General features: G+C 42.3%; 1 protein-coding gene across 1 annotated transcript in view; it reads left to right on the top strand.

The window, feature by feature from the left end:
* Positions 1-25262, top strand: part of LOC135208767 (uncharacterized) — a 97349-nt gene that overhangs the window by 32645 nt on the left and 39442 nt on the right. The window contains exon 4 of the mRNA XM_064241280.1: positions 16472-16597. Coding sequence (XP_064097350.1) covers positions 16472-16597 — 126 coding nt within the window. The remainder of the gene's footprint in view (positions 1-16471; positions 16598-25262) is intronic.

Genomic DNA, 25262 nt, shown 5'->3' with positions numbered 1-25262 from the left:
AGAGAGAGCTCGCGTAGGCAGGATGTAGGCTATGTTCTGACCTCTCTTTCAAAAATTATAACTTTTTTACGCCTCAGTTTTACCTGCAGAAAAGGAGTGTTTCCGAATTTCATCACTAAACATCTTCAAGCTAATAATTTAAGGATAATGATATATGAATTATGAAGAAAGTCGTAAAAAGGAATAATGAGAGGGATATGGAAGACGGATTGTAGGAAAGAAAAATCAATGGGATAAATGAATTTCTTCCATAAGTAACGATTTTTTTCATATAGAGATTTCCACTATAAGATATGAAAGGGTGATGGTGATCATTATAGTGATGATAATAAAGTATTAATATTCTTTTTCCCCCCTAAGACTTCTATGAGGGGTTGTGATCATGATGATGACGTCATCGAGTGATCAAGTGAGCAACACCTGACTACACGAAAATAAGAGAGAGATTAATGGTCTTAATCTTTTGCTTGTTATTTTCATATTGATAGCCCTACATATAAGTTTTTGGTAGTATTGTCTTCCATTACGTTTAAGCTACGAGACTGTATGAAACATAAGACGATAAATGATGAATGCACTGCGATCTCATGTGAGGAATGACAGAATATATTTTATATTAAGAATTTCTTGCTTATTTCTCTATAAATATTTTAGCATAAAACTTACTGAAGTACATAATTCTTATATCATTATAGTCCTTAAATCATTTGCTTGAAGATGTTAAGTGATGAAATTCAGAAACACTCCTTTTCTGCAGGTAAAACTGAGGTGTAATGAAAGTTATAATTTTTGAAAGAGAGGCCGGAACATACATCCTGTCTATGTGAACTTTCGAGCGAGACTGAGTTTCCAGCCCTGTGATTGGCTTATCAATAGCCAATCAAGAGTGTCATAAGGGACAGGCCTAGACATCAGCTGCACGGCTGATGTGAATCTACTTTAGGTATTAACCTAAAATTCACTCATTAGGCACTGTCTAACCTCAGTTTAAAACAACGACAACTATAAAACACAAAGACAACTTGCTGACGACTTTTGACTTCTACTGACCACTGAGCTGATTTCTTGGCCCAGGAAGTAAATAAAACAGCGGGGTAGAATGCTGAGGCAAGGAAAATGGAGTCGCTACTGTTAAAGCATAATTATTATTTGGTCCTAAAAAAATCTGCGGGTGCCAAAATGTTTCTCGGAGCATAATTCTTAATTTTTCACTTTTCAATGCCATTATCATGTTAAATACCAAAATTGACATAATGTATAATATATTATATATATATATATATATATATATATATATATATATATATATATATATATATATATATATGTATATATAATGTATATATATATATATATATATATATATATATATATATATATATATATATATATATATATATAGATATATAATATATATATATATATAAATGATGGAAAATAAAAATGTTCTGATACAACAGAATTCCGATCCTTCAATTAAAACGGGAAAAGCCCCCCATAAAAAAAAAAAAAAAACGACCAAAAAAAAAAATATATAGAGAGAAGAACTATATTTCAGAGACTGCTGTCTCTCTCTTCAGTATATGAATCATATACCTGAAGATAGAGACAGCAGTCTCTGAAATAGTACTTTTCTCTCAAAATTTTTGTGTTTTTATGGGCTTCCTTTTTTATTTTGGATATATATATATATATATATATATATATAATATATATTCTATAATATATATATATATATATAGATATATATGGGATTTTGACGAAGGAAAAATCTATTTCTGGGTGATTGGCTCGTGTCGCCCTATGAAAGTATCCTTAATATCATTCTTTCTAGGTAAAAATTAGCCTACTAAAATTTTTAACCAGAGAAAAACAAAAAAAACCAAAAATTAAGAAAATGTCAGTAAAACTGACTCGCTCACTCTTAAAAAGAAGTGTCGGTATGATATAGGGGCGAGTGTGGAACACTACCACGAGACAAACACCAATTAGAACTTCCCTTATCAGAATCCCCCCAAGAGAGAGCTGATACCAACGGGCGATGCAGCCCCTACTACTACTACTAGAGGACGCCACGGACAGCAGCGCCCCTCCTAGCGGTCATCCTTAATTAAAACAGTAAATACATCTTGTCCTGCAAGGGGGGAAAACAAACCATAAAAAAGGGGGGGTTTCATAGGGCGACACGAGCCAATCACCCAGAAATAGATTTTTCCTTCGTCAAAATCCCCTTTTCTGGGCTCAGCTCGTGTCGGCCTATGAAAAAAGAGTACCAGAGAAAACAGACAAGATGGAAAAGGAAACAATGAAAAACAGTTTAAAATGATGGATATAATATAAGTAAATCAATTACAGCATACAAATTAAGCACTTAAACTAACTTATTATAACAGTAAAATAATAGAATGTTAGTAAACTTAAAGTACTTAAATGGTAAATAAATAAAAATTACAGAGATGCATGTAAAATAAGGCAAATTTGGGAATTTATCTTAACTAGAACACATAATTACAAATATATACATACATGTGTCCTACCCTAGCAGAAAAATAAGGGTAGGTACACTGAAATCCATCATTAATAAAAACAATTATTTCAAAATATATACAAACCACATTGTGACTGAAGTTCATCAGAAACACAAAAAGGTGGTGAATATACAAACATATTGTGTCCTACCCTAGCATAAAAATAAGGGTAGGTACACTGAAGTACATATCAGTACAAAAGTGGTTGTCCCTAGCAAAAAATAAGGGACAATCCACTATATGATACAACGGCTAAGGCTATGATGTTGAGTAGCCTGACGATAGGTTGAGGCATGTTGGTTGAAGTAGGTAGAAAGGAGACCTGGATCATACTACAACTACTAAACAGTATCAGGGGAAACTATGTTTCCCGCTGCTACTGCTGAAAAACTTTAAAGATTCCAAGGACTTTAAATAATGCCGTTTAAAGACTGTCGGGGATTTCCATCCAGTATACTTCCTAAGATCCTCAAAGTTCATATGTTTGGAATAATTAAATTGAGGTGGCTACTCCCCTGATATCATGTGCTTTTGGGAATGACTCAGGGTTGGCTTGTTTAATGAAGTAAAGGATTTGCTGTCTAATGCCTTTAACTGATAAAGTACCACCTTTTTCTCTCATAAAGAGAGCACCTGAGGATCTAGAAGAAGTACGAGATAGAAAGGCTCTAAGAGTTGATACTGGGCAGAGAGAAGGATCCTGTGGAAGTGGGATAACCTTCCAAGGAGCCCACCTTGCAAGAGGATCTTCATTTTTGGCTAAAAAAAGCTACGATCCGGAGCAAGTAGAACTTCTCGGATGGGAGGAAAGGTTCCACATGACCCGCAATCCATGGATAGAGCCGACAGTTCTGAAATTCTAGCTCCTGAGGCTAGGCTTAATAAGAATAATGTCTTCCTCAGGAGCATTATGAAACGTACAAGATGAGTTGTCAGTATCTGAAGCTAGTTTGAGGACATCATTTAAGAACCATGAAAACTGTAGTAGGCCTCTGAGAAGGTCTAAGTCTAGCACATGGCTTTAGGGATAGATGTGAAATAAGATTCAGTCAAATCTATCTGAAAACCTACTTGAAAGATTTTCTTCAAAGCCGATTTGTGAGTGGTAATCGTGCTAGCTGCTAAACCTTTTTCAAACAGGATCTGAAAAAGGATATAGCCAAATTAACTGTCATGGTTGTGGTGTTCGATTCTCTCAAGAAAGATGCTAATTTTTTAACAGCTGAGTCATATTGTCTAATGGTTGACTCCCTCTTATCTGATTCTAGAAGAGAATGTTCTGTGATCAATGTCAGCATCTTTATTAGCCGCAAACTTCATGAAGTCCATAAAGTTAGGTCTGGAGAGTTCTTGAGGAAGCGAACACAGTCCTCATTTGTACTGATTGTGACGAGTTTGGGATGGATCCTCCGTTGAGTCGGAGACCCAATTCCAAAAAGAAGAGGATACCAGTTGCTCTTGGGCCAGTCCGGTTTGCAGTCAGAGCTACTATCCCTTTGAAAAGACCTTAGTTTGTCTAGGACTTTTCTAGAGAAGATTCACTGAGGAGGAAAAAATATAAATCCTCCTCCACTGATTCCAATCTAACGACAGGGCGTCCGTGGCATAAGCCAGAGGGTCCAGGTTGGGGCCACATAGCAAGGGAGCTTGTGGTTCGCTTGTGAGGCGAAGAGATCCACTTCCGGAGACCTGGGACTCTCCGGCTTACCCACTGGAATGACCCGACGTCCAGAGACCACTCTGATTCCAGAGGAACTGACCGGGACAGGGCGTCTGCTATCACATTTCTTACTCCTGCCAGTGAGTGGCAGACAGATGCCATTTGTGTTTTTGTTTGCTAATGCAAAGATGGCTATCATGACATGGTTCACATGCTTGGATTTGGACCCTCCTCTGTTTGATGCAATGAACTACCACTGCACTGTCCAAAACTAGCCTTAGATGAAAGACTTCTTCGTGGGGAAGGGGGAAGCAGTCTCTTCAGAGTAAGAAAGTACTGCCATTGCTTCCAACACGTTTATGTGGAGCTGGCGAAATTGAAACTGCCACAAGTCCCCCTTGAACCTGTTTGAACTGAGAGTATCCCCCCACCCGGCGGACAGGGATGCATCCGTGTGAATGGTTAACACTGGGAGGGGAATATTGAAGGGGTACCTTCTTGGCTAAGTTCTTTACTTTTGACCAAGGCCGTAGTTGGTTGCGGAGGATCTGTGGAATTACTGACAACTGTCTCGATATTTGGAGTTTGCTCTTGACCGCCAAATTCGATTTATATCTTTCAGCCTTGCTTTCAGAAGGATATCTGTTACCGAAGCAAACTGAAGAGACCCTAGGATTCTCTCCTGGTTTCTTCTTGACGTCTGTTTGCATTTGAGGAATTGCCTGACAGATTTTAGGCTATTTTCCTTCCCGCTTTGGCCACACTGGAATTGTGGGGGATTAAGATTGTGGGAAGACAAATCCCATTGGATTCCTAGCCACTGAAAATGAGATTCCGGAGTAAGTCCTGGATTTCGTTTTGTTTATCTGGCAACCCCAGATGTTCCAGAAAGTGAACTACCTTTTTGGTAGCTTCGAGACATTCCTCGACTGTTGGTGCCCAGATCAACCAATCGTCGAGGTATGCCGCTACCATGATTCCCTGAGCTCTCAATTGTTGTACAACCCACTTCTGCTATCTTTGTGAATACCCTGGGGCTACATTCAGACCGAAGGGTATCACTTTGAATGAGAATGTCTGATTTCCTAGCCTGAATCCTAGGAATGGGCGGAAGTGCCTGGCTATAGGGATATGATAGTATGCGTCTGTAAGATCGATGGAGCATGTGACGGCACAAGCGGAAGTAGGGTCCTTACTTGCGAGAGGGTAAGCATCTTGAACTTGTCGCAGCGAATGAAAGAGTTTAGCTTTGACAAGTCTAAGATTACCCTTCTTTTTGTTGAGCCTTTCTTTGGCACGCTGAATAAGCGCCCTTGAAATTTTAGATGTTTGACTCTCGCAATAGCTCCTTTCTGAGGAGTTCTCCGCGTAATCTATCAATTCCTTTGACGGTTACCTGATGAAATGATTTGATTGGAGGGGATCTTTGATCCAACTCCAGCCTAATCCTTTGGACACTAGCTCTGTGCCCAATTGCTGAACCCCCACCTGTGGCGGAAGAGGAACAGCCTCCCTCCTACCTGGGGAGCCTCATTGCTGATGGGCGGGTTGGCCACCACGCCCTCCTCTGAACTGCCTACTCCTCGTGCCTCTTCCTGCCCCACGCTGACGAAAGTAACCTCTCGCCCTACCTCTCGGTTGAGAGTAGCCTTGAGCCTCATAAGCAGGGTTAAAGGCCGGCGAGATAGCGTAGGAAGTGGATGGTTGAGATTGCTGGGGCACCAGGAGGAAAGGTTGGTTCTGTTTAGATGTGGAAGGTTGTCCCTGTTGGGTAACTGGGACTGCCTGCCAAAAATGCTGCTGATGTTGGAGTTTTTATAAGGCTGGAACCTCTTACCAGCCTTCTTTGGTTTCTTCCTTGCCAGCAGTGGGAACGGATTCCTGTTTCCTCTTAGAGGAAATACCCCACCTAGCTCTAAGGCTCTGGTTGAGTCTAGCAGCTTCGTGGTGGACCTCGTTCACTGCGGACTCTGGGAAGAGATCCGCTCCCCACATGCTCGCAGCCAAGAGTCTATTAGGCTCATGCCTGATTGTGCACTCTTGTAGGACATGCTTCCGGCAGTTCCTCCTGGCCTGGAAGAAGTCAAAAAGCGTCCGACAGAACCGTCTGAAACTGAGATTTCGTGAGAATCTTGAACAGCGGTTCCGTAGCGTAGGAAAGAGCAGCCATTTCTGTAACGATGAGAGAGTTGAGGGACCTGCCAAACCTAGTTGCGCGCATCGAACTCTGCCTGGTGATCAGGAGTCCGGCAGCCTAGGTAATTTCTCACCGAACTGGTCCATGGAGCGCAGTCCGGCTTGGGAGTTTACCCAGCGTGAATGTAGCTGGCAGGTTTTCCCACAACTCTCCGAAGGCGGGGAAGAGTGGAGAAGTAGACTCCGACTCCCTCAATTGTGGAATGGGCTCATCCTTGAGGACTGCCTGAAGAGCCTTCTCCACCAGTTTCGTGGCGAACGAAGAGAGACCTCCTCTTCCGTCGCGAAAATAGTGAAGGGACTCTTGTAGGCCTGGAGTCTAGTGTTAGTACACTCCCAGTCCTCAAGGCAGTGAACCCATTTCCCGCTGGGCGTGATCTCTACCCCTAAAAAACTGTAAACAAAGCACTGACTCCTTCGAGATTTTGTCTTCTCTCGTGAGACCGCGTTGGCGTCAGCCTAGCATACCCGATGAAAGGCTGCGTCAGACCCGGAGGGTAGAACTCGAAGTCCTCAATCCTTCGAGATACCAAACTCCGGGATAGAAATCATCCCGTCCTTAAATGGAGCGTAGGCAGCTACTCTCCATGGGTTCTCCATAGAGAAAGCTGGCAAGGAGTCATAAGGTGGAAGTTGAAGAATCCCCCGTGCTAGATGCAGGGGAGACTGGGGGAGGAGCCTAGCTAGCCCAGCCACTCGGTCCTCATTCTCTCTCATTCTATTAGAGAGGTCCTGGATTGACTGTCCAGTTTGAGACAGACTGTTCGATAATTGCGCGAACATCTGCTCGAAACGCGTACCCAATGCAGAGATTTGGGAACCTACTAGCAACCCCACCGTTCCATCACTCCTGGTGAGACAGTAGAGGGAACGCAGGTGCTGGTGCTTGCCACCCCTGCCGGCATAGCCGGAGAGGAGGCAGCGGAGCGGGCGGGAGGAAAGCAGTGGCTCGGTGGTAGCGCGAGCCTTCTCCTTCGAAGCCTTGCTTCTGGAGCTCTCGACTGGGAAAGAGCCCGGCTTTGCCTTCACCGCATCGGCATAGGAAGTCGACGACTTCCTAACCGAAGAAGACGAAGACGACTTCCTAGAAGTCGACTTAGACAAGGTCTTCGGTTCTCTCTTTCCCTTCTCCTTAGGAGGTACAGAGAGAGCGGTGAGGGCGAATAGGGATCTCGGATCCGCAAAGCCTTTGGAAAGAAGCGGAAGAAGAGGGGACAGGAGAAGATCCAGGAGCGCCCAAGGAAAGACCTTGGGTCGCCCGACAAACCATACCTCAACCAACAAATCCTCGCTAAACTACCGCCATTGGCTCAAGGTCAGGTCCAGGGCAGCGACGTCCGGAACCGACTCCTGCGAGGCTACGACCCCAACGATTGCTGGAGGTCTTGCTGGATGGAGGCAATCAGTGGGGCAGCGGACAAGGGGTCGACGTAACCCAGTCGACTTGCCGCGGGCGGGGAAGATCCTGGATGGCCAGCTTCCTATCCAAAATGTAGGGCTGGCCCTGGCGGCGTTTTTTCCGCTTCCAAAGCCGCCCACCCACGCTTCAGGGTGGCGAGGGCGACTTCCCTCACACCGCTAGCCTGAAGAAAGGTTGAGATTAAATGCCAATTGTGGAACGGGGTTAACAAACTTACGACTAGAAGTTGTTAGTAAAATCATAAGTAAGCCTATAATGGACTTACCCCATCCCCCAGCTGACCGACCAGGTCGTAGCATATAGCGCAGGCGTCGGGTGCCAGACGATCGTCTCGTTGAACGATGTGGCACACGGGGCGTGAGACCTGCACTCGTCATGTCCACAGGGGTCATAGAGCGTCGCGTTGCAGGCTGGGACCTGGCAGTTGGTAGCCTGTAAGTGAAAAAGTACATGAGTACCAAGTAAACACTTACAGCCTAACATATGCTCCGCTGGTGCCGGAGCGATAAAGTTAGATAAAACCAGAGCCCCGCCAAAATACGTGTGGTAACCAGGTTGGAAGATAGGCTATGGCTCCGCCAATGGCGGAAGCACAAGAATCAACCAACTAGGAGTGGTGGTAATGGAAACCACGACGGAGAATGGCGGGGATGGTTGAAATAATAATAATATAATAACACACAATTCATTGTAAAATAACTTATAATTAGGGTATATCCTTAAAATAACAAAAATAAAACAACTTCTCTCCGCCCGTCTACTAGAAGAGTGCGTAGGTAAGGGTAAGCTCCCTTCCGATAGCGGGGGAGAGATATAAGGATATAGTAGGCAAGCAACCGACCACTCGTAGAGCCCACCCTGCCCGCTAGCGGAGCCAATAAACTATAACCAAAGGTGCCCCGGCTGCGACGGAAGGCTCCTTACGTATCGTGAGGTAGCTGAGCAACTGGGGAGGGAGGGAGGAAGGTCCCGGCGAAAACACGGCGGGAGCGAGAAAAGGGGGGAGGGAGGGATGGCCTACTCCTCCCCGCCTCACCAACTACCCGCATGGAGACCCGGTACCTCATAGTGGTCGCCCTATACCCCCCGCTGGGGGGACCCCCTGGTCACCTCCGAGAGTGTGAGAGAAGGCGATGAGGTTGTCATAACAACCAAGGGATCCCCCAGCTCCTCCCTATATCAGAGAGGGAGGGAAGGGGCAGGTGGGTAAGGTGCTATGGAACACGTGACCGCAGTGGCCTAGGCCGCGAGCACAACCGTGGTAGGGCCACGTGAACCAAGCTGTACCAATACATGGAACAAGCACCTAGGCTAGCCTAACACCCTAAATAATAATAAAAATACATCGAAAGGTGGAAGAGACACTTTTAGTAAAAGAGAAAGAGCCCAGGAGGAGGCAGACTGTTCCAAGAAACAGGAGCCTACTCGGAGCCAGCGATAGCCGATGTAGAGCAAGAGCCGGGATGCTGGGCCAGAAATAATAATAGCCCTAAATACCAAGCTAAGAGAATGGTAGGAGGGCTGAACTAGCTAAAACTCGATGTAAAACAATGAATGTGATAAAGTAGCCCATAAGTATAAGAAGTCCCAGTATGGAGGACCGGGAATTCTTACGAGGCGGCATGGCCGCCACGAGACAACCGGGGAACGTATATGACCTATTAAGAGGAAAATACTGGTACCCGGCGGAAGATAAAATACGGTAAAATGTTACTCATGAGTTACTTAACTTAGCCGTGGGCAATTGCTGAGCGTTCCCCATGTATAAGTACGAATTATACCAGAAAACACAAGCACAAGAAAAATGGCGACTTGTCGCTGGTGCTAAAAACTTAAGGATGACCGCTAGGGGGCGCTGCTGTCCGTGCGTCCTCTAGTAGTAGTAGTAGGGGCTGCATCGCCCGTTGGTATCAGCTCTCTCTTGGGGGGATTCTGATAGGGAAGTTCTAATTGGTGTTTTGTCTCGTGGTTTTTTAGTGTTTCCACTCGCCCCTATATCATACCGACACTTCTTTTTTAAGAGTGAGCGAGTCAGTTTTACTGACATTTCTTAATTTTTGTTTTTCTCTGGTATTTTAGGCCTAATTTTAACCTAGAAATGATATTAAGGATACTTTTCATAGGCCGACACGAGCTGAGCCCAGAAATATATATTTCTGGGCTCGCCCGTGTCGCTCCGTGAAATGTGTCTCCTTTAGCACTATTTCTAGTAAAATATTGCTATAATACCAGAGAACTGCTAAATTGGACATGTCAGAACTCTCTGACTCGCTCACCTATATAAAAGGTGTCGGTATAAAACTGGGGCGAGTGCTAAACACCACCACAGCAACCCCTCCAATTAGCCCTTTCCTCATCAAAAGACCCTAAAAAATACGGGGAGCCGACCCATAGGTCACACCCAGCTACCCCGTTGAAGGCGCCTGTGACATCATACTTTTCAATAGCCATCTTGCGTTTCCACGCTCGTGTAAAGCTATCAGTTCTTTTATTAATTTTTTGTGTTTATACCTCGTTATGGATTGTCAATCTGCTTCTTCACCCAAGTTAAATACTGGTTCCGCATTTGTCAATATTTAGGGAGTAAATTTGCCTTTCGTTTTGCCTTTATTTAGGGTTTTGTTAGGCGTCACTTGACCGTAGCGGCGGTGAGTCGCCATTACGGCGTACCCTTGTATTGTATCGGTTTCGAGTGGGCTTCCATCCTGCTTGTACCGTGTGGTATTTCAGTACATATTTTATTTATGTCTTGGGTGGCAGTTTTAGGTGGATCCTATTTTTGTTTATGTTTTTGTTATTTTCATTATTTTCATGGTTTTGCACAGGGGTCTTCATTCGAGCACGTGTCTTTGTTATGTGCTTCGCTGTATACCCACCGTTATATTTCAATTTTAAGTTTGCTATATTTCATTCAGTTATTTTTACCTTTTTTCTTTTCGTCTGCCTGCCGTTTCATATCATTTGGTCAGTAGGCAAGTTAGAAGTTTCTCTTTTGCGCCCACCGTTATCAAGCGGTTTTATATTTTATGAGATTTTATTTTCATATCCCCCTCCCCGTGTTAAAGCATGATTTTCTTTTAGCTTTAAGTAATTGATTTTATTTTGTCTATGTATATGTTGGATGTTATGTCGGTTAGCCTACATAGGCTATCCCTTATATATATACGTATCTATCTATCTATCTATCAATCTATATATATATATATATATATATATATATAATATATATATGTATGTATGTATGTATTACAATATGTCATTTTGGTATTTAACATGATAATGGCATTGAAAAGTGAAAAGTTGAGAAATTATGCTCCGAAAAACATTTTGGCACCCACAGAATTTTTTTAGGACCAAATGATTATTATGCTTTAACTATACAGGCGGCCCGCGGTTAACGCGCAAATCACTCAACGGCGAATCGGTTTACGCGGTCGTCAAAAAAAAAAAATATTCATTAAAAAAATAAGGCATTTAAAAAGGTATCTTTACGGCAAACAAATTCAGTTAACAGCGCCGCTAGCGCCGTTGTCTAACGAGTTCATACATATGCAGAATGCCGTTCAGACCATAAAGGTTATGCAAATTATATTTAACAAATTTTATGGGAGTTTTATTACGTAGGTATTAGGGTAAAATATATGCCTCTGACGCTGTTCTATGCCGAAATATCGAGTTTAACATAAGTGCAAAATTTAGCTATGGGATGTGTCGATTCATATTTTTGTTCATGCTTTTGTTTGTTTAAAATGTGTGTGAAAATGTATTACGTGAAAGGCATTTTTATTTCTGTACAGAAATAGGATACAAAGGCAGCTTTTGAAACTGCCCTTCACGATAGCAAATACGATGTTTTTTGTTTCATGTTCTTTCTTGTAAGCCGCCCCGCCTGCCGCTCTTCCGAAAATATCCGATTTAAAAAGTGCAAATTAGCGATCGAGTGTCGATTTTATAAAATGTTTATGCTTTTATGTTTAAAATGTGTATGAAAATGTATTACGAATAAGGTATTTTTTATTTCTGTGCAGAAAATATGATAAAAGGCAGCTTTTGAAACTCCCTTTCAAGTTATCGACTACGATGTGTTTTTCAAGTTCGTTCTTGTATGCCGCGGCGGCATACAAGAACGACTTGAAAAAACACATCGTAGTCGATAACTTGAAGGGGAGTTTCAAAAGCTGCCTTTTATCATATTTTTCTGGCACAGAAATAAAAAACCCTATTCGTAATACATTTTCATACATTTTAAACATAAAAGCATAAACATTTATGAAATTCGACACATCAGATCGCTAATTTGCCCACTTTTTTTGCCGCGTCTGCCGCTCTTCCAAAAATATTTCGAGTTAGAGAGAGAGATAGAGAGAGAGAGGAGAGAGAGAGAGAGAGAGAGAGAGAGAGAGAGAGAGAGATAGTGTGCAAATTTAGCGATCGATGTGTCGATTTTTTTTTCAAATGTTTATGCTTTTTATGTTTAAAAAAATGTGTATGAAAAGAAAATATATTGCGTAAAGGTATTTTCATTTTCTGTACAGAATAAGATACAAATTAAGGCAGCCTTTGTAAACTACGCTCCACGTTGTCAGGGGATGGTTTTTCATGTTCGTTCTTGTCCGCCAGTTCCGAAAAAATGCATTGTGTTATTTTATTAATTATGCATCTTTTCCATAAATTCTTTAAAAGTTATAAATTATTTCACTGTATCCAAGAATATTATATGTATTCTCATATTATTGTATTTTAAATACTACGGCAAACTTAAGCCGTATTCCGCGGAGCGGCCAATGTTGTGGTTTGAAATCAGCTGATGAATACGAGTCTGTTTCACCATAACGCAATTCTGAGCGAATGCTCTTGCCCTAGTTAGCATAAACGAATATCTAGATACTTGACTTATATGAGACAAAGTTATTTTTCCTTATACAGCGTGTTTTTAGGTGGAAATATTTATTGAATATGTCTCGTTGTGAATGTGAACTACTATTTTTTCGTTAACAGATTACGTTTGGCGGCATGTTTATTGCGTAAAAAATTACGCGATTCCGTTTCGCAATACGTAATCCTTTATATCATCGTAATACGAACTTTACGTTATTTATCTTATATCGGCGTTGAAACCAACAGTAAAATGTGTTCTTTCAAGCAACAGTAGTTTTTGATTAAAATTATTTTATCCCAATTTTATCTATGGTTGTGTGTGATGGCAGACGTTTACTGCAGTTTTATCCTTGTTGCCGATGTACGATAATAGTCATTAGCAGCTTGAAACAGTTTTTCTCAGCTTCAGTCATAATTAGGTTAAAATTTAACGGTATATTTTCCGATTGATCTTTAATCTATATTGATCTCTGATCTATAGCGAATAAAGTTATTACATTAAGATATCTCAGTTCTATTCTATACATAACGCCATTTATAACAAATACGGTAATGTTGCACTATAGTACGATGATCGAAATACAAGCCAAACAGATGTTATCCAGTTCGGTTGTACTTAGAAAAAAAAAAAGTCGTTTTCTCGTTCGGTTGTACACGTTCACGCAACGAGTATAACGTTAAAACCATACTTTCACCATTCTCTTTTGCTGTTATTGAACTTATGTAACTAGAAGATGGATAAAGTTAGGCCATTGTAATTTGATCTCTCATAAAATCGAACTATCGTAAACTAATGATCGTAACCTGAACACTACAGATACCTGTACACTGTATAAACTTTATTATATCTTTACTACTCTAGACACCCACATGTACTGTACAGTAAATTATATAGTACTATACTGCATGAATATAATTTTACTTATTGCGCCGTTGTGGGATTACGGTGCCTCTGACTGGTCTAGAGTTACGAAAGAAGGTAGTGCGGCGGCCGTAGGCTTTAAAATCGCTCAGCGTCGAAAATCGCTTGGCGTCGGTGGCAGGAACGGAACCCTGCCGCTAACCGAGGGCCGCCTGTATATATATATATATATATATATATATATATATATATATATATATATACACAGTACGTATATATATACATATGAGATCAGAAATGGAAGGATGATATAGAATTACTGATTTTATAATTTGGAGGTTACTTTTTGTAATACTCGAGATTCGATAAATTGGGAAATATTTGGAGAAATGACAATTCCGTGTTCTCGATATTATATATTTTTTAAAATGTGGATATTCAATGATTAGCAGTTTCTAAGACTATATAATTTACAATTATTGGGAACAAAATATTTGTCATTATCAAGGTTTCAGATTTTTAAATGTTTCGATAACATTACGTATTTTGAAAATCTCGCAAACCACATTCACAACATTATTTAAATGATTTTGTTTTTTTAAGTTTTAAAATTGACAGACAAAGTTTGCAATTTGAATTACAGGTATTTTTAAATTGAGGATCACTTGTTATAATGTGGAAAGTAATGTGTTAATTGGCAGTTAAACTGTTTTCATATGAAGCTCAACAATATTCATATGAAGTTCAATTTTTTCACATGAAAGTCAACGTTCTTAAAATGAACATTAATTTATGTTTTATTAAAGTTACATTATTTTTATTGGCATTCAATGTTGGTAATATGAAAGTGAAAATTTGAAACCAAAGTTCAATTTGTTAAATATGAGTAGTATATTTTGTTCTGGTACGTATTTCATTTTGCCTTGACTATTATATTGGTTAGTTAAGTTTACCTGTAGAGTAACCCTACAAACTATTTTGTAGTTGTTCTTGGTTTTGTTACTCTTGTTGGGTGGGTAGAAAAGCCTAATGGAAAAGTCTACAAACTCCTAAAAATGTTGTTTCACGTTGAGTTAAATTTACGAGAAGTTTAGGATAGGATAGTTATGATGTATTGATTATTTTATCTTTAGTACTCAGTCTTTCTTATTTACAAATATGCTAAATAACAATTATAAACATGCTGGGGTTGATAATATTATCAAGACTGTATTCATCATTATCTCAGATGGACTTGAATTTGTGATTTCTAACTATGTTCTGCCATCATCTGAATACTTTACTATCAGATTGCCAAAATCTGATAGTAAAGTAATTACTATCAAATGTCAATCAATGGATTTGATTTTAAATCCAACTCAAAGGACTTGCAATGGGTAGTTTTGTTCCAAATTATTTTAAGAAGATTCTACATAATTAATCCTGTCTCCATCTAGTGTTATTTCATCCCTTTGTAGGGTGAGGTGTGGGAATACTGACCTATTAGTAGAAAAAATTGCATAAAAATTTGATTTTGTACCTGAGAAGAGTGCGCAGTGTGCCCAAAACAAACTACACAACATTGCCCACCTATGTTATACGTTCTCCTAAATCCTCAGCTCAGAGAATAAATGTCGTATTTTACACTTTAAACATTGCTGTCACCGCTGTCAGTGTTCTCCTAACGTGGAGAAACACCGAGCGGCGGGTGGGGGAACCCCCCAAAAATCAAATTTCCTGTTTTTAGCATAATTACACTGATAATCAGGCTTCCAAGAAGGCAGTAGGCTAGATCAGAAAGACTTAATGAGATCAGACATAGTATGAATAGGTAAAGTTGAACTCACCCAATAAAAATTTCCTGTTTTTAAAATAATAATGACACTAATATTGCATCATAAATCACTAAATATCTCCTTCAACTTAGCACAAAAAAACATTGTTCCACTTTTTGTTATGTACATATTTCAAAAATATTCACATTTTCAAAATGTTCAAAACTTCAAAAATATTTCAAAATATTCATAATTCATGCATCTGTGTTGGCAGTCAATGTTTCCCCTCATGTTTATGGTTGGTAGTCCCCGCACCATGTTTTTTTTTTCTTTTTTAAACAATGCTGTGGCAGCCACTTCAAAAGGACACACTTCATTTCACTTGATAACATGTCAATATGGCTAAGTATCGTAATGAAACTTAACTAGAAACAAACACACCATATTCACGGACGTGAGACACCATATGAGAAGTGTGAAAAATTACAACAGACATCCAAAAAATAAATTTTCTTATCTGATAAACACAGATGTCATGATGGCGTAAACCTGTTGCTTTCATGTAGGTCACTGGGATGGTTGCTGTGTTGGTGGTGAGTTTCGGTGCGAAATTTGAAATTGTTTTCGTACCAGTTTTCGGTCGGTGGTCCCCCTCGGTTGGTATTCACCCACTTCACCCTACTTGCTGTTTTTCATAGATTTATGATGCATTCTGCTGACAAGCTTAGGGAATCTTGTGTTTTGCTTATTAAAGTAGCATGTGCATATTCTAGGTCTATCATTACTCCAATCTAAACTTTCTTCCATCTCCAACAACTTTTTTTTTTCTAAACCCATGAGAAGGGCAAGCAGCACCTTTGTTACCTTATAGGACCCTGCTATTTACTCTAAATACATTTGACAATATTTCATCAGTGGTAACTTTTCATCTGCTAAGTACCGTAGTCCCCCAAGACTGATAATATTTGTCCATGTTTGCTGCCAATTGCCTTCTCATGATCAGTAAAGCAATCAGAAGATTTTTTAATTCTATGCAATTCTTTTGCACAGTGTCTTGTAAATATTTAATCTGTGTAACTCCTGGATTTATTTTAAATAGAAAATTTATGTGAATTCATTCTTAGAAAATGTTTACTTATATATATAAATTTTTTTTTTTTTTCTTTTAACAAGGTGAAAGTAACTTGGTAGGTGCAATTGTTAGGGAGTACTGTCCACAGCTGGTTTGGAGACAAGTTAGCGAAGCACAAATGCTACCAGATGATATGCTCATTCGATCTCCAGGCTATCGTGAACAAGGTTAGAATGACTTTGTTTGTAGAAATCTCATGCTTTTTTATGTGATGTCATTCTGAGAATGGAATGATTTCTCTTTAACAGGTTGTCATATCAACTAATTAAGGAATGAGTTTTTATATTTGCTGTTGGTGGTTTTGATGATGAAATTATTTTTTTTTACTGAATAAATAATTCTCTTTATTTTACTTGTGCCTTAATCCTTGTGAATGACGATAGTCAAATTTCATTGTTTTAACTTAACCCTTTAACGCCCAAGGGGTATAATAAAAATCGTCTCCCGTATACCGAGGGGGTCTCGGAGTGAGCGCCGAAGCGGAAAAAATATATTTTTTTTTAAATCATAGCGCGCTTAGTTTTCAAGATTAAGAGTTCATTTTTTGCTCCTTTTTTTTCATTGCCTGAAGTTTTGTATGCAACCATCAGAAATGAAAAAAAAAGTTATTATCATATATAAATAATGCGATATATGATAGGGCAAAAACAAAATTTCATATATAATTGTATTCAAATCGCGCTGTGAGCAAAACGGTTAAAGCTAACGAGTTAATTGTTTTTTGTTGTATTGTACACTAAATTGCGATCATTTTGGTATGTAACACATTGTAAAACGATCAAAGCAACACAGAGAAAATATTATCACAAAATGATGCATGAATTCGTAATGCGCGGACATAAAAAAAATTTATTTTCAAAAATCCATAAAAGGGATTTTGACGTAAGGAAAAATCTATTTCTGGGCGATTGGCTCGTGTCGCCAGCGAAATATCCTTTAATCTATTATTTCTAGGGTAAATGTACTAACACATACCAGAGAATAAATAAAATAAAGAAAAAGGTCAGTATAACTGACTCGCTCACCCTCCAAGAGGGTGTCGGTATGAACACTAGGCGAGTGAGACCACTACCACGAGCCAAATGCCAATAGAAATCTCCCACTACAAAAACCCTCCATGAGGGGAGCCGACCCACAGAGTGAGCAGCTCGTACTACTACTACTCCATCCCATGCTGCCGACTGCTGCGCCTCTGGTGACCATCCTGAAGTTAGCAGACAATCTTGGGCGAAGGGATGGGTAGGGTGGGATTTCGCTGGCGACACGAGCCAATCGCCAGAAATAGATTTTTTCCTTACGTCAAAATCCCTTTTCTGGGCTCAGCTCGTGTCGCTGCGCGAAATCGTACCAGAGAAAAAAAAAAATAGCACAAGATTGTAAACAAAAGTAATAAAATAAATCAGAACAGGTCTCAAATAAAAGAGAAAATAAATATAAAAAGAATATAATTGCTAAAAAGATACATATACACAGAGATACAAAAATAGAAATATGCTTAAATTACACTTAATTCTAATCATGTTTCTTAACATAAGGTAATTTACATATATACAGAGGTAAAATGGCTTACATGTAACAAAATGGTATCTGTGTAAAGGCATGTATCAAAAATATAATAGCAATTAAACTAATCAAATGAACAATTTAATCAACAATGATAATATATAAGGAATGTATATGACTTAATATACAAAACCCGTAACCATTATAAATAAGATGTATCCCCTAGCATAAAAAATAAGGGGGTAACATCCATGAGATCAATATCTATAATCATCTGCGAGTGTCCCTAGCAAACAAAAAAAAATAAGGGGCACCCACTACACCATCATAAAAGCAGCTAAGACACAAGGTGAATGTAAATGAACAAGGCAGGAATAGACGAACTGTTGGGTGAGGCAGGTAGAAAGGAGGACTGAATCTTCTACTACAAATTAGCTAGAGTCAGGGGAAACTATGTTACCCGCTGCTACTGCTGAAAATTTCAGAGCTTCCAAGGGAGGACTTAAGGTAATGACGTTTGAACACTGTCGGCGATTTCCATCCGGTATACTTTTTTCCAACTCATCGAAGTTCATATGTTGGAAATAAATTTAATTGAGGTGGCTACTGCCCTGACATCATGTGCTTTCGGGAAAGAGTCAGGATTGGCTTGCTTAATAAAGTACAGGATTTGTTGCCTGATGCCTTTAATGGATAAAGTTCCACCTTTTTCCCTCTTAAATAGGGGACCCGATGAGGATGAGGAGGTCCTGGACAGAAAGGCTCGTAAGGTTGAAACTGGGCAAAGAGATCATCTTGTGGAAGGGGTAGTACCTTCCAAGGTTCCCACCTCATCAAAGGATCTTCATTCTTTGCTAAAAAGCTACGTTCGGAGAAAGTAGGACTTCCCCTGTGGGAAGGAATTGAATATGATCCGGATCTCTGGATAAAGCCGACAGTTCTGAAATTCTTGCTCCTGAAGCTAAGCTTAATAAAAACAGGGTTTTTCTTTAAGAGCATTATAAACGAGCATGTGTATTATCGGTTTCATGAAGCCAGTTTTAGAACCATCGTTTATTAAGAACATGAAACTGACGTAGGCCTTACAGAAAGGTCTAAGTCTAGCACATGCCTTAGGAATAGACGAGAAGTAGGAATCCGTCAAGTCTATGTTAACCCCAACAATTGAAATATCTTTTTCAAGGCTGACTTGTTTGTCGTAATCGTGCTAGCTGCTAAACCTTTTCAAATAAGGATCTGAAAAAGGATATAGCTGAATTAACTGTCATGATTCCTAATATTCTGATTCTCTCAGGAAGATTGCTAACTTTTTGACAGCAGCATCATACTGTCTCAAAGTTGAATCCCTTTTATCGGATCCAAGAAGAGAATATTCTGAGGGTCAATATTCGCATCTCTTTTTGCCGCAAACTTCATGAAATCCATTTTTTTAAAGTTAGGGTTTTGAGAATCCCTGAGGAAAGCGAACACAGGTCTTCGTTTGTACTGACTGGGAGAGCCTGGGATTGGGGATCCGAAGAGGACGAAGGCCCAGTTCCAGAATTAGGGGATACCAATTGCTCTTCGGCAGTCTGGGGCTACTAGAGCCACTTGACCCTTGAATGTCCTGAGTTTGTTTAAAACTTTCATGAGAAGATTCACTGGAGGAAAGACAATAAATCTTCTTCCAGTTGTTCCAGTCTAGAGCCAGGGCGTCCGTGGCATAGGCCAGAGGGTCCAGGTTGGGGGCTACATAACACAGCAGTTTGTGATTCGCTTGAGATGCGAAGAGATCCACCTGTAGCCCTGGAACTCTTTGAAGGATCCATTGGAACGAACTGTTGTCCAGTGACCATTCCGACTCTAGGGGCACTGATCGGGATAGCGCGTCTGCTATGACGTTTCTCACTCCAGCTATGTGAGTGGAGGAGAGATGCCAACGAAACTTGTCTGCCAGGGAGAAGATGGCTACCATGACATGATTTAGATGACGTGACTTGGAGACCTCCATGTTTATACAATGTACTACCACTGCGCTGTCCAGAACTAGCTTTATGTGGGAGTACTTTGGTGGGCGCAACCTTTTTAGAGTCAAGAACACTGCCATTGCCTCCAGTACGTTTATATGGAACTGACGGAACTGAGGTGACAAGTTCCTTGAAACCTTTTTGACCTGGGGGGAATACCCTCCCCAACCGCTTAAGGGGTACGCGTCTGTGTGGATGGTGATCCCTGGTGGAGGGAACTGAAGGGGTACTGACACTGACAAATTCTTGACTTTCGCCCACGGCCGAAGTCGATTCTTTAGAATCAGAGGGGGGGGGGACTGAGGATAGTTTTGTCCCTGGACCTGACATTTGCTCGTGAGCGCCAGATTCTGGTTAGGTCTTTCAGTTTGGCTTTCATTAAGACGATCGTCACTGATGCAAACTGGAGAGAACCCAGGATCCTCTCCTGAGCCCTCCTTGACGCCAGTTTGTGACTTAGAAATTGCTTGACTGACTTCGCTATTTCTTTCCTTTTGGTTGATGGAATCGACAGAGTATGGGAGGATAGATTCCATTGAATGCCCAGCCACTGAAAGTTTGACTCTGGAGTGAGTCTTGACTTGGTCCTGTTTATCTTGAAGCCTAGATATTCCAGGAACTGAATCACTTTCAGTGTAGCTCTGTGCATTCCTCGACTGTTGAAGCCCAGATTCAACCAATCGTCGAGATAACGCTACTACCATAATCCAAACTTGTGTCCTGAGTTGTTGCACTACCACTTCCGCTAGTTTCGTGAACACCCTGGGTGCCACGTTGAGTCCGAAGGGAACTACCTTGAAGGAGAATGCCTGGTCTCCTATCTTGGAAAACCCAGATACGGACGAAGTGTCTTGCAATAGGGATATGATAGTAGGCGTCTGTAGATCGATAGAGGTGGTGACGGCCCCACGGGGAAGTAGGTCCGCACCTGCGAGATCGTGAGCATCTTGAACTTGTCGCAGCGGATGGCTTAAGTTTAAGCGGGACAAGTCTAAGATTACCCTTCTTTTTTGTGAGCCTTTTTCTTTGGCACGCTGAACAAGCGACCTTTGAAATTTTAAAATGCTCTTGACTCTCGCTATAGCTCCTTTCTGAAGGAGGTCCTCCGCGTACTCTGTCAATTCCTTGGAAGGAAGTTGACGGAAAGGTCTGGATGGAGGTGGGTTCGTCAACCAGCTCCAACCCAGGCCTTTTGACACTATGCTCTGAGCCCATTCGCTGAAGTACCCACCGGTGGCGAAAGTGAAACAGCCTCCCTCCTACCTGAAGTTCTTCATTGGTTCTGGTAACCGCCTCGGCCTCCTTCTGAAGTGCTTTCCCCTATTAAAGGGGCCTCCCGATCCTCTCCACGAAAGGAACGCTTACCTCTGCCTCCCTTACCCGAGCGGTCATACTTCTGTGAAGCTTGACTCTCGAAGGTTTGATTTGTAAGCTGGAGAGATGGCGTAAGAGGTGGAGGCTGAGGCTGAGGGGATATCACATAAATTGGCTGTGATTGAGCTTTAGAAGTGGAAGGTTGGGCTGTTTTGCACTAAGGGCCACCGCTGGGAACTTGCTGAGGAAAGCGTGGCTGCTTTTTCTGGTAAGGTTGGAAACGCCTAGGTTTCCTCTGTCCCTTACCTTTAGGTGTTAGGTCTTGCCTCCTCTTAGCCGTAAGGCCCCAACGGTCCTTAAGGGCTCTGGTTCAGCCTCGTAGCCTCTGACTGGACTTCCTTCACCATAGCTTCTGGGAAGAGATCTGCTCCCCAGATGTTAGACGAGAGTAACCTATTCGGCCTCATGCCGAATGGTTGCCTCTTGTAGGACATGCTTCCTTACAATTCGTTTCTAGCAGTGGCAAAACTCAAAAACATATCCGACTGTACCGTTTGAGTCAGGGATTTGGGTTCATGGAGCTTAAAAAGCAGGTTCTGAGCCATAGGCTATGGTTGCTACCTCGGTCATAGCCATAGAGTTAATTGACCTGGCTAATCGCGATTTCGCGTCAAATTCAGCCTGAATAAGGCTATCTGGGAGCCTGGGTAGCTTTTCAACCAAACTGCTCCATAGCACAGTCGGTTTGAGTTTTGCCAGCTGAGAAGGTGTTTCGGCAAGTCTTCCCACAATTCTCCGGCTGAGGGGAGTAACGGAGATGTGGGATCTGCTTCCTTCAATTGAGGCATGGGTTCCCCCTTCTGGCCGCTGGGATGGTAGACCTCGCGATCTTTGTCAGGAACGGGAGCGGGGTACTCTCATCCATTGTGAAAATGGTAAAGGGACTCTTAAAAGGTTGTATCTTGGTATTAGAACAATCCATGTCCTCTAAACACCTGAGCCATTCTCTCTGAGCCTGGTCTCGTGAATAGAGGACTGTTCTCCTTTGGTACCCTATCATCCCGAACCATGGCTGAAGCTGTAAGCCTTGCGTAGCCTATGAACGGAGGCTGGAGGTCTTCCGGGTAGAACTCGAAGTCCTCTATCCTTCGAGTTCCAAATTCCGGTATAGAAAATGAGGACCGTCTCTTGGAAGGGGGCCGTATGACGCTACTCTCCATTGGATTGTTCATCGAGAACGGAGGTAGTGAGTCATACGGAGGAAGCTGAGTTCCCCCTCGTATTTGGAAAGTGGAGGAGAGGCTAGAGGGGCTTCTCTCAGTCCGGCTATAATGAGTCCTGGGAAGTAATCCTATCCGACAATCGAGAGATCATTTGTTCCATGCTACTCTTTAGGACCCAACCAGTCGCCCACCTGTTGCAACAGGCCAGCATTGGAGTCCAAGGCCGGAGCTGCTGCGGAGGTGGAGGGGGGTGGGCTCTGAATCGGAACCAAGGGTAGCGGAAAACTGGTGACTCTGCCGGAGTGCGAGATCTCTCTCTGGAGGATTTACTCCTCGAGGACTTAGAGCCGGAGCTAGAAGCTTTAGACCTGTCTGCTCCGGGATTCCCAGCCGGAGACTTACACGAGGAGGATGAAGCCGAAGTCGTCTTCTTGGACGACGACGACGTCTTAGTTCAAGGATTCACTGCTTGACCCTGACCTTAGGTCTAACCGAAGCGTCAGGAGGAGTATACAATTCATCACCTGAAAATTCCTTGGAAGGATGGAAGAGGTTGCAGGAGTAGAAGAAACAGTTACGCCCAAGGTGACCCTTGGGTGTCCACCTTACCTACCTCGACCAACAGGTCCGTCTACACCTACCATAGGTTCCACATTAATATCTAAAGTCGCGACGTCCGTGGAGATATCCTGGTCTTGGTCAGTTAATGAGGCAGCCAGCTGTTGTTGGATGAAGGCGATAGTCGGGGCCCGCCTCTACTGGGTCGACGTATCTGTCGCCTTGCCTCCGGGGAAGATTAACACCGCCAACCGCTTCTCTAAGATGTAGGGCATACCCTTGGCGGCGTTCTTCCCAAAACCGCCGACCCAGGCCCGCAGGGTTGCCAGTGCGGTATCCCTCACTGCCGGCGCCTGGAAGAGAGGGCGTAGATTAGATTTAAGAATCACTTAAAACTAAAACTTAAAGTATAACTTAAACTTAGATGCCTTAATTAAAGTGAATGATGAAAACTTAAGCACTAAAACAGAAGCGGAGCAGCTACCGGAGATGGAATACTTACCCCTTCTAAAGCTGGCTCACCAGAATCGTAACATATGGTACACGTCTCATGGTACCAGGACCTGGATGTCCCCGTGCGGAGTCGCGCATGGAGCATGGGAACCGGCAAACTTCGTGTCCACATGGGTCCTGTGAAGTGTGGCGGCGCATCCCGGATGCTCACAGTTGGTGGCCTGTAAGTGGGAAGACACATGAGTATCTTAAAGAATATCACTTACAGGCTAAAGGACAGAAGAACTCCGTTGCATGCCGGAGCTCGGAAAAAATTGGGCATAACCCCTCCCTGCTTCGCCTGAATAGGCTATAATCCCGGGAGAGATTCCGGTAAAGACACGTAAGGGAGGGGGGGAAGGTTTAAAGGTACTTAAGATAAAAAAACTTATAGTTAATCTAAAACACTTACTTAAACCTCAAAAAAACCTCAAAAACGAACCGGACCAGTCCAGTGCGTAGCGGAGTGTAGTAACTCAGCAATACGGTAAGGTTAGCAGGGACCCACTGTATGTTCCGGTCCACTCTACTGGGTGGACTAACATCTTTCCGCTGGATGCCAGGACTCCGATCAGGAAAGGAGCCCTAGTAAGGTGGGAAAGAGCGAGAAGACATACAGGCTCGAGCTAACACGGAGCGACAAGGAAGCAACGGATGGGGGGGGGGGGAAAGGCCAGTACCCCCCACCCACCACATTACCACCCGGCCGGACCGAGAAGCCGGAGAGGTCGAGTCCAGTCTGGGTCTGTCCCGTCTCCCTAGCCCCTCCGCCTGGGGGGTGAGACGAGGGAGGCAGGGCTCGGTATTTTTGGTGAGCGGGAGCTATTGGGGGCAGAAAAAACGGGGGGGGGTAACCCACCCAACCCTTCCCCAGGGACCTCTATGGAAGAGCGGGAGGGGGGGGAAGGGTGACTGGGCAGGCGTCTGGCTGCCTCGTGATCGCGTAGTGACCACGAGGCGGTAAGACCAAAACAAGACAACTAAGCCTAGGACAAACCAACTGATCAGAGAGATGCTATCGGGAAGCAACTGAACTGAAAAGCAGTAGCATATAGGCCCACTGGGCCAAAACCAACTGATCAGAGAGATGCTATAGGGAAGCAACCGAACTGATGAGCGGTAGTATAGGCTCAATGAGCCAGGACCTAGGCTAAGCCAGACGCCTAACTAACCTAACCATAACAAAATACATGATACAATTAAATAAAAATAAAAGAAAGAAAGCAATATAGTAGGAGAAAAAATCCAGGAGTGTACGAACTAACCCGGAAGGTAAGTTACCACTCCAAAGCTAGTCAGGGGCCGATACTAAGAGCCGGGACTAGGGGTTCTGGAAAGAAGAAGCCCTACATAAGGTAAAAAATGACATGCATGCATGACAAAACCTGAGTAGACAGTACCCTAAGTAAAAACGGATAATTAATATAGAGCGTGGTACATAGATAAGGGGATGTTCTAGGTATGGGAGACCAAGAACGAACCCACCACGAGGCAGAACCATGCTGCCATGCTTCCGACCCAGAGTTCGTATTTATACCTAAAAAACGGCAAAATACTGTCTCAGGGCCGGAAAAAAACAACCAACTAACCATAAATACTGAGTACTTAACTTAGCTGCTGCGATAGCTGCACGCTCCATTATAGATAAATCCAACGAAAGGGCACAAAAAAACACAGAGAGAAAAATAGCACGTGTGACTCGTGTGCGCTAACTGAAAAGGATGGCTACCCAGAGG

The sequence above is a fragment of the Macrobrachium nipponense genome, chromosome 35 (genome assembly GCF_015104395.2).
Source record: "Macrobrachium nipponense isolate FS-2020 chromosome 35, ASM1510439v2, whole genome shotgun sequence".
NCBI lineage: Eukaryota > Metazoa > Arthropoda > Malacostraca > Decapoda > Palaemonidae > Macrobrachium > Macrobrachium nipponense.
This window is presented reverse-complemented; position numbering and strand designations above follow the sequence as displayed.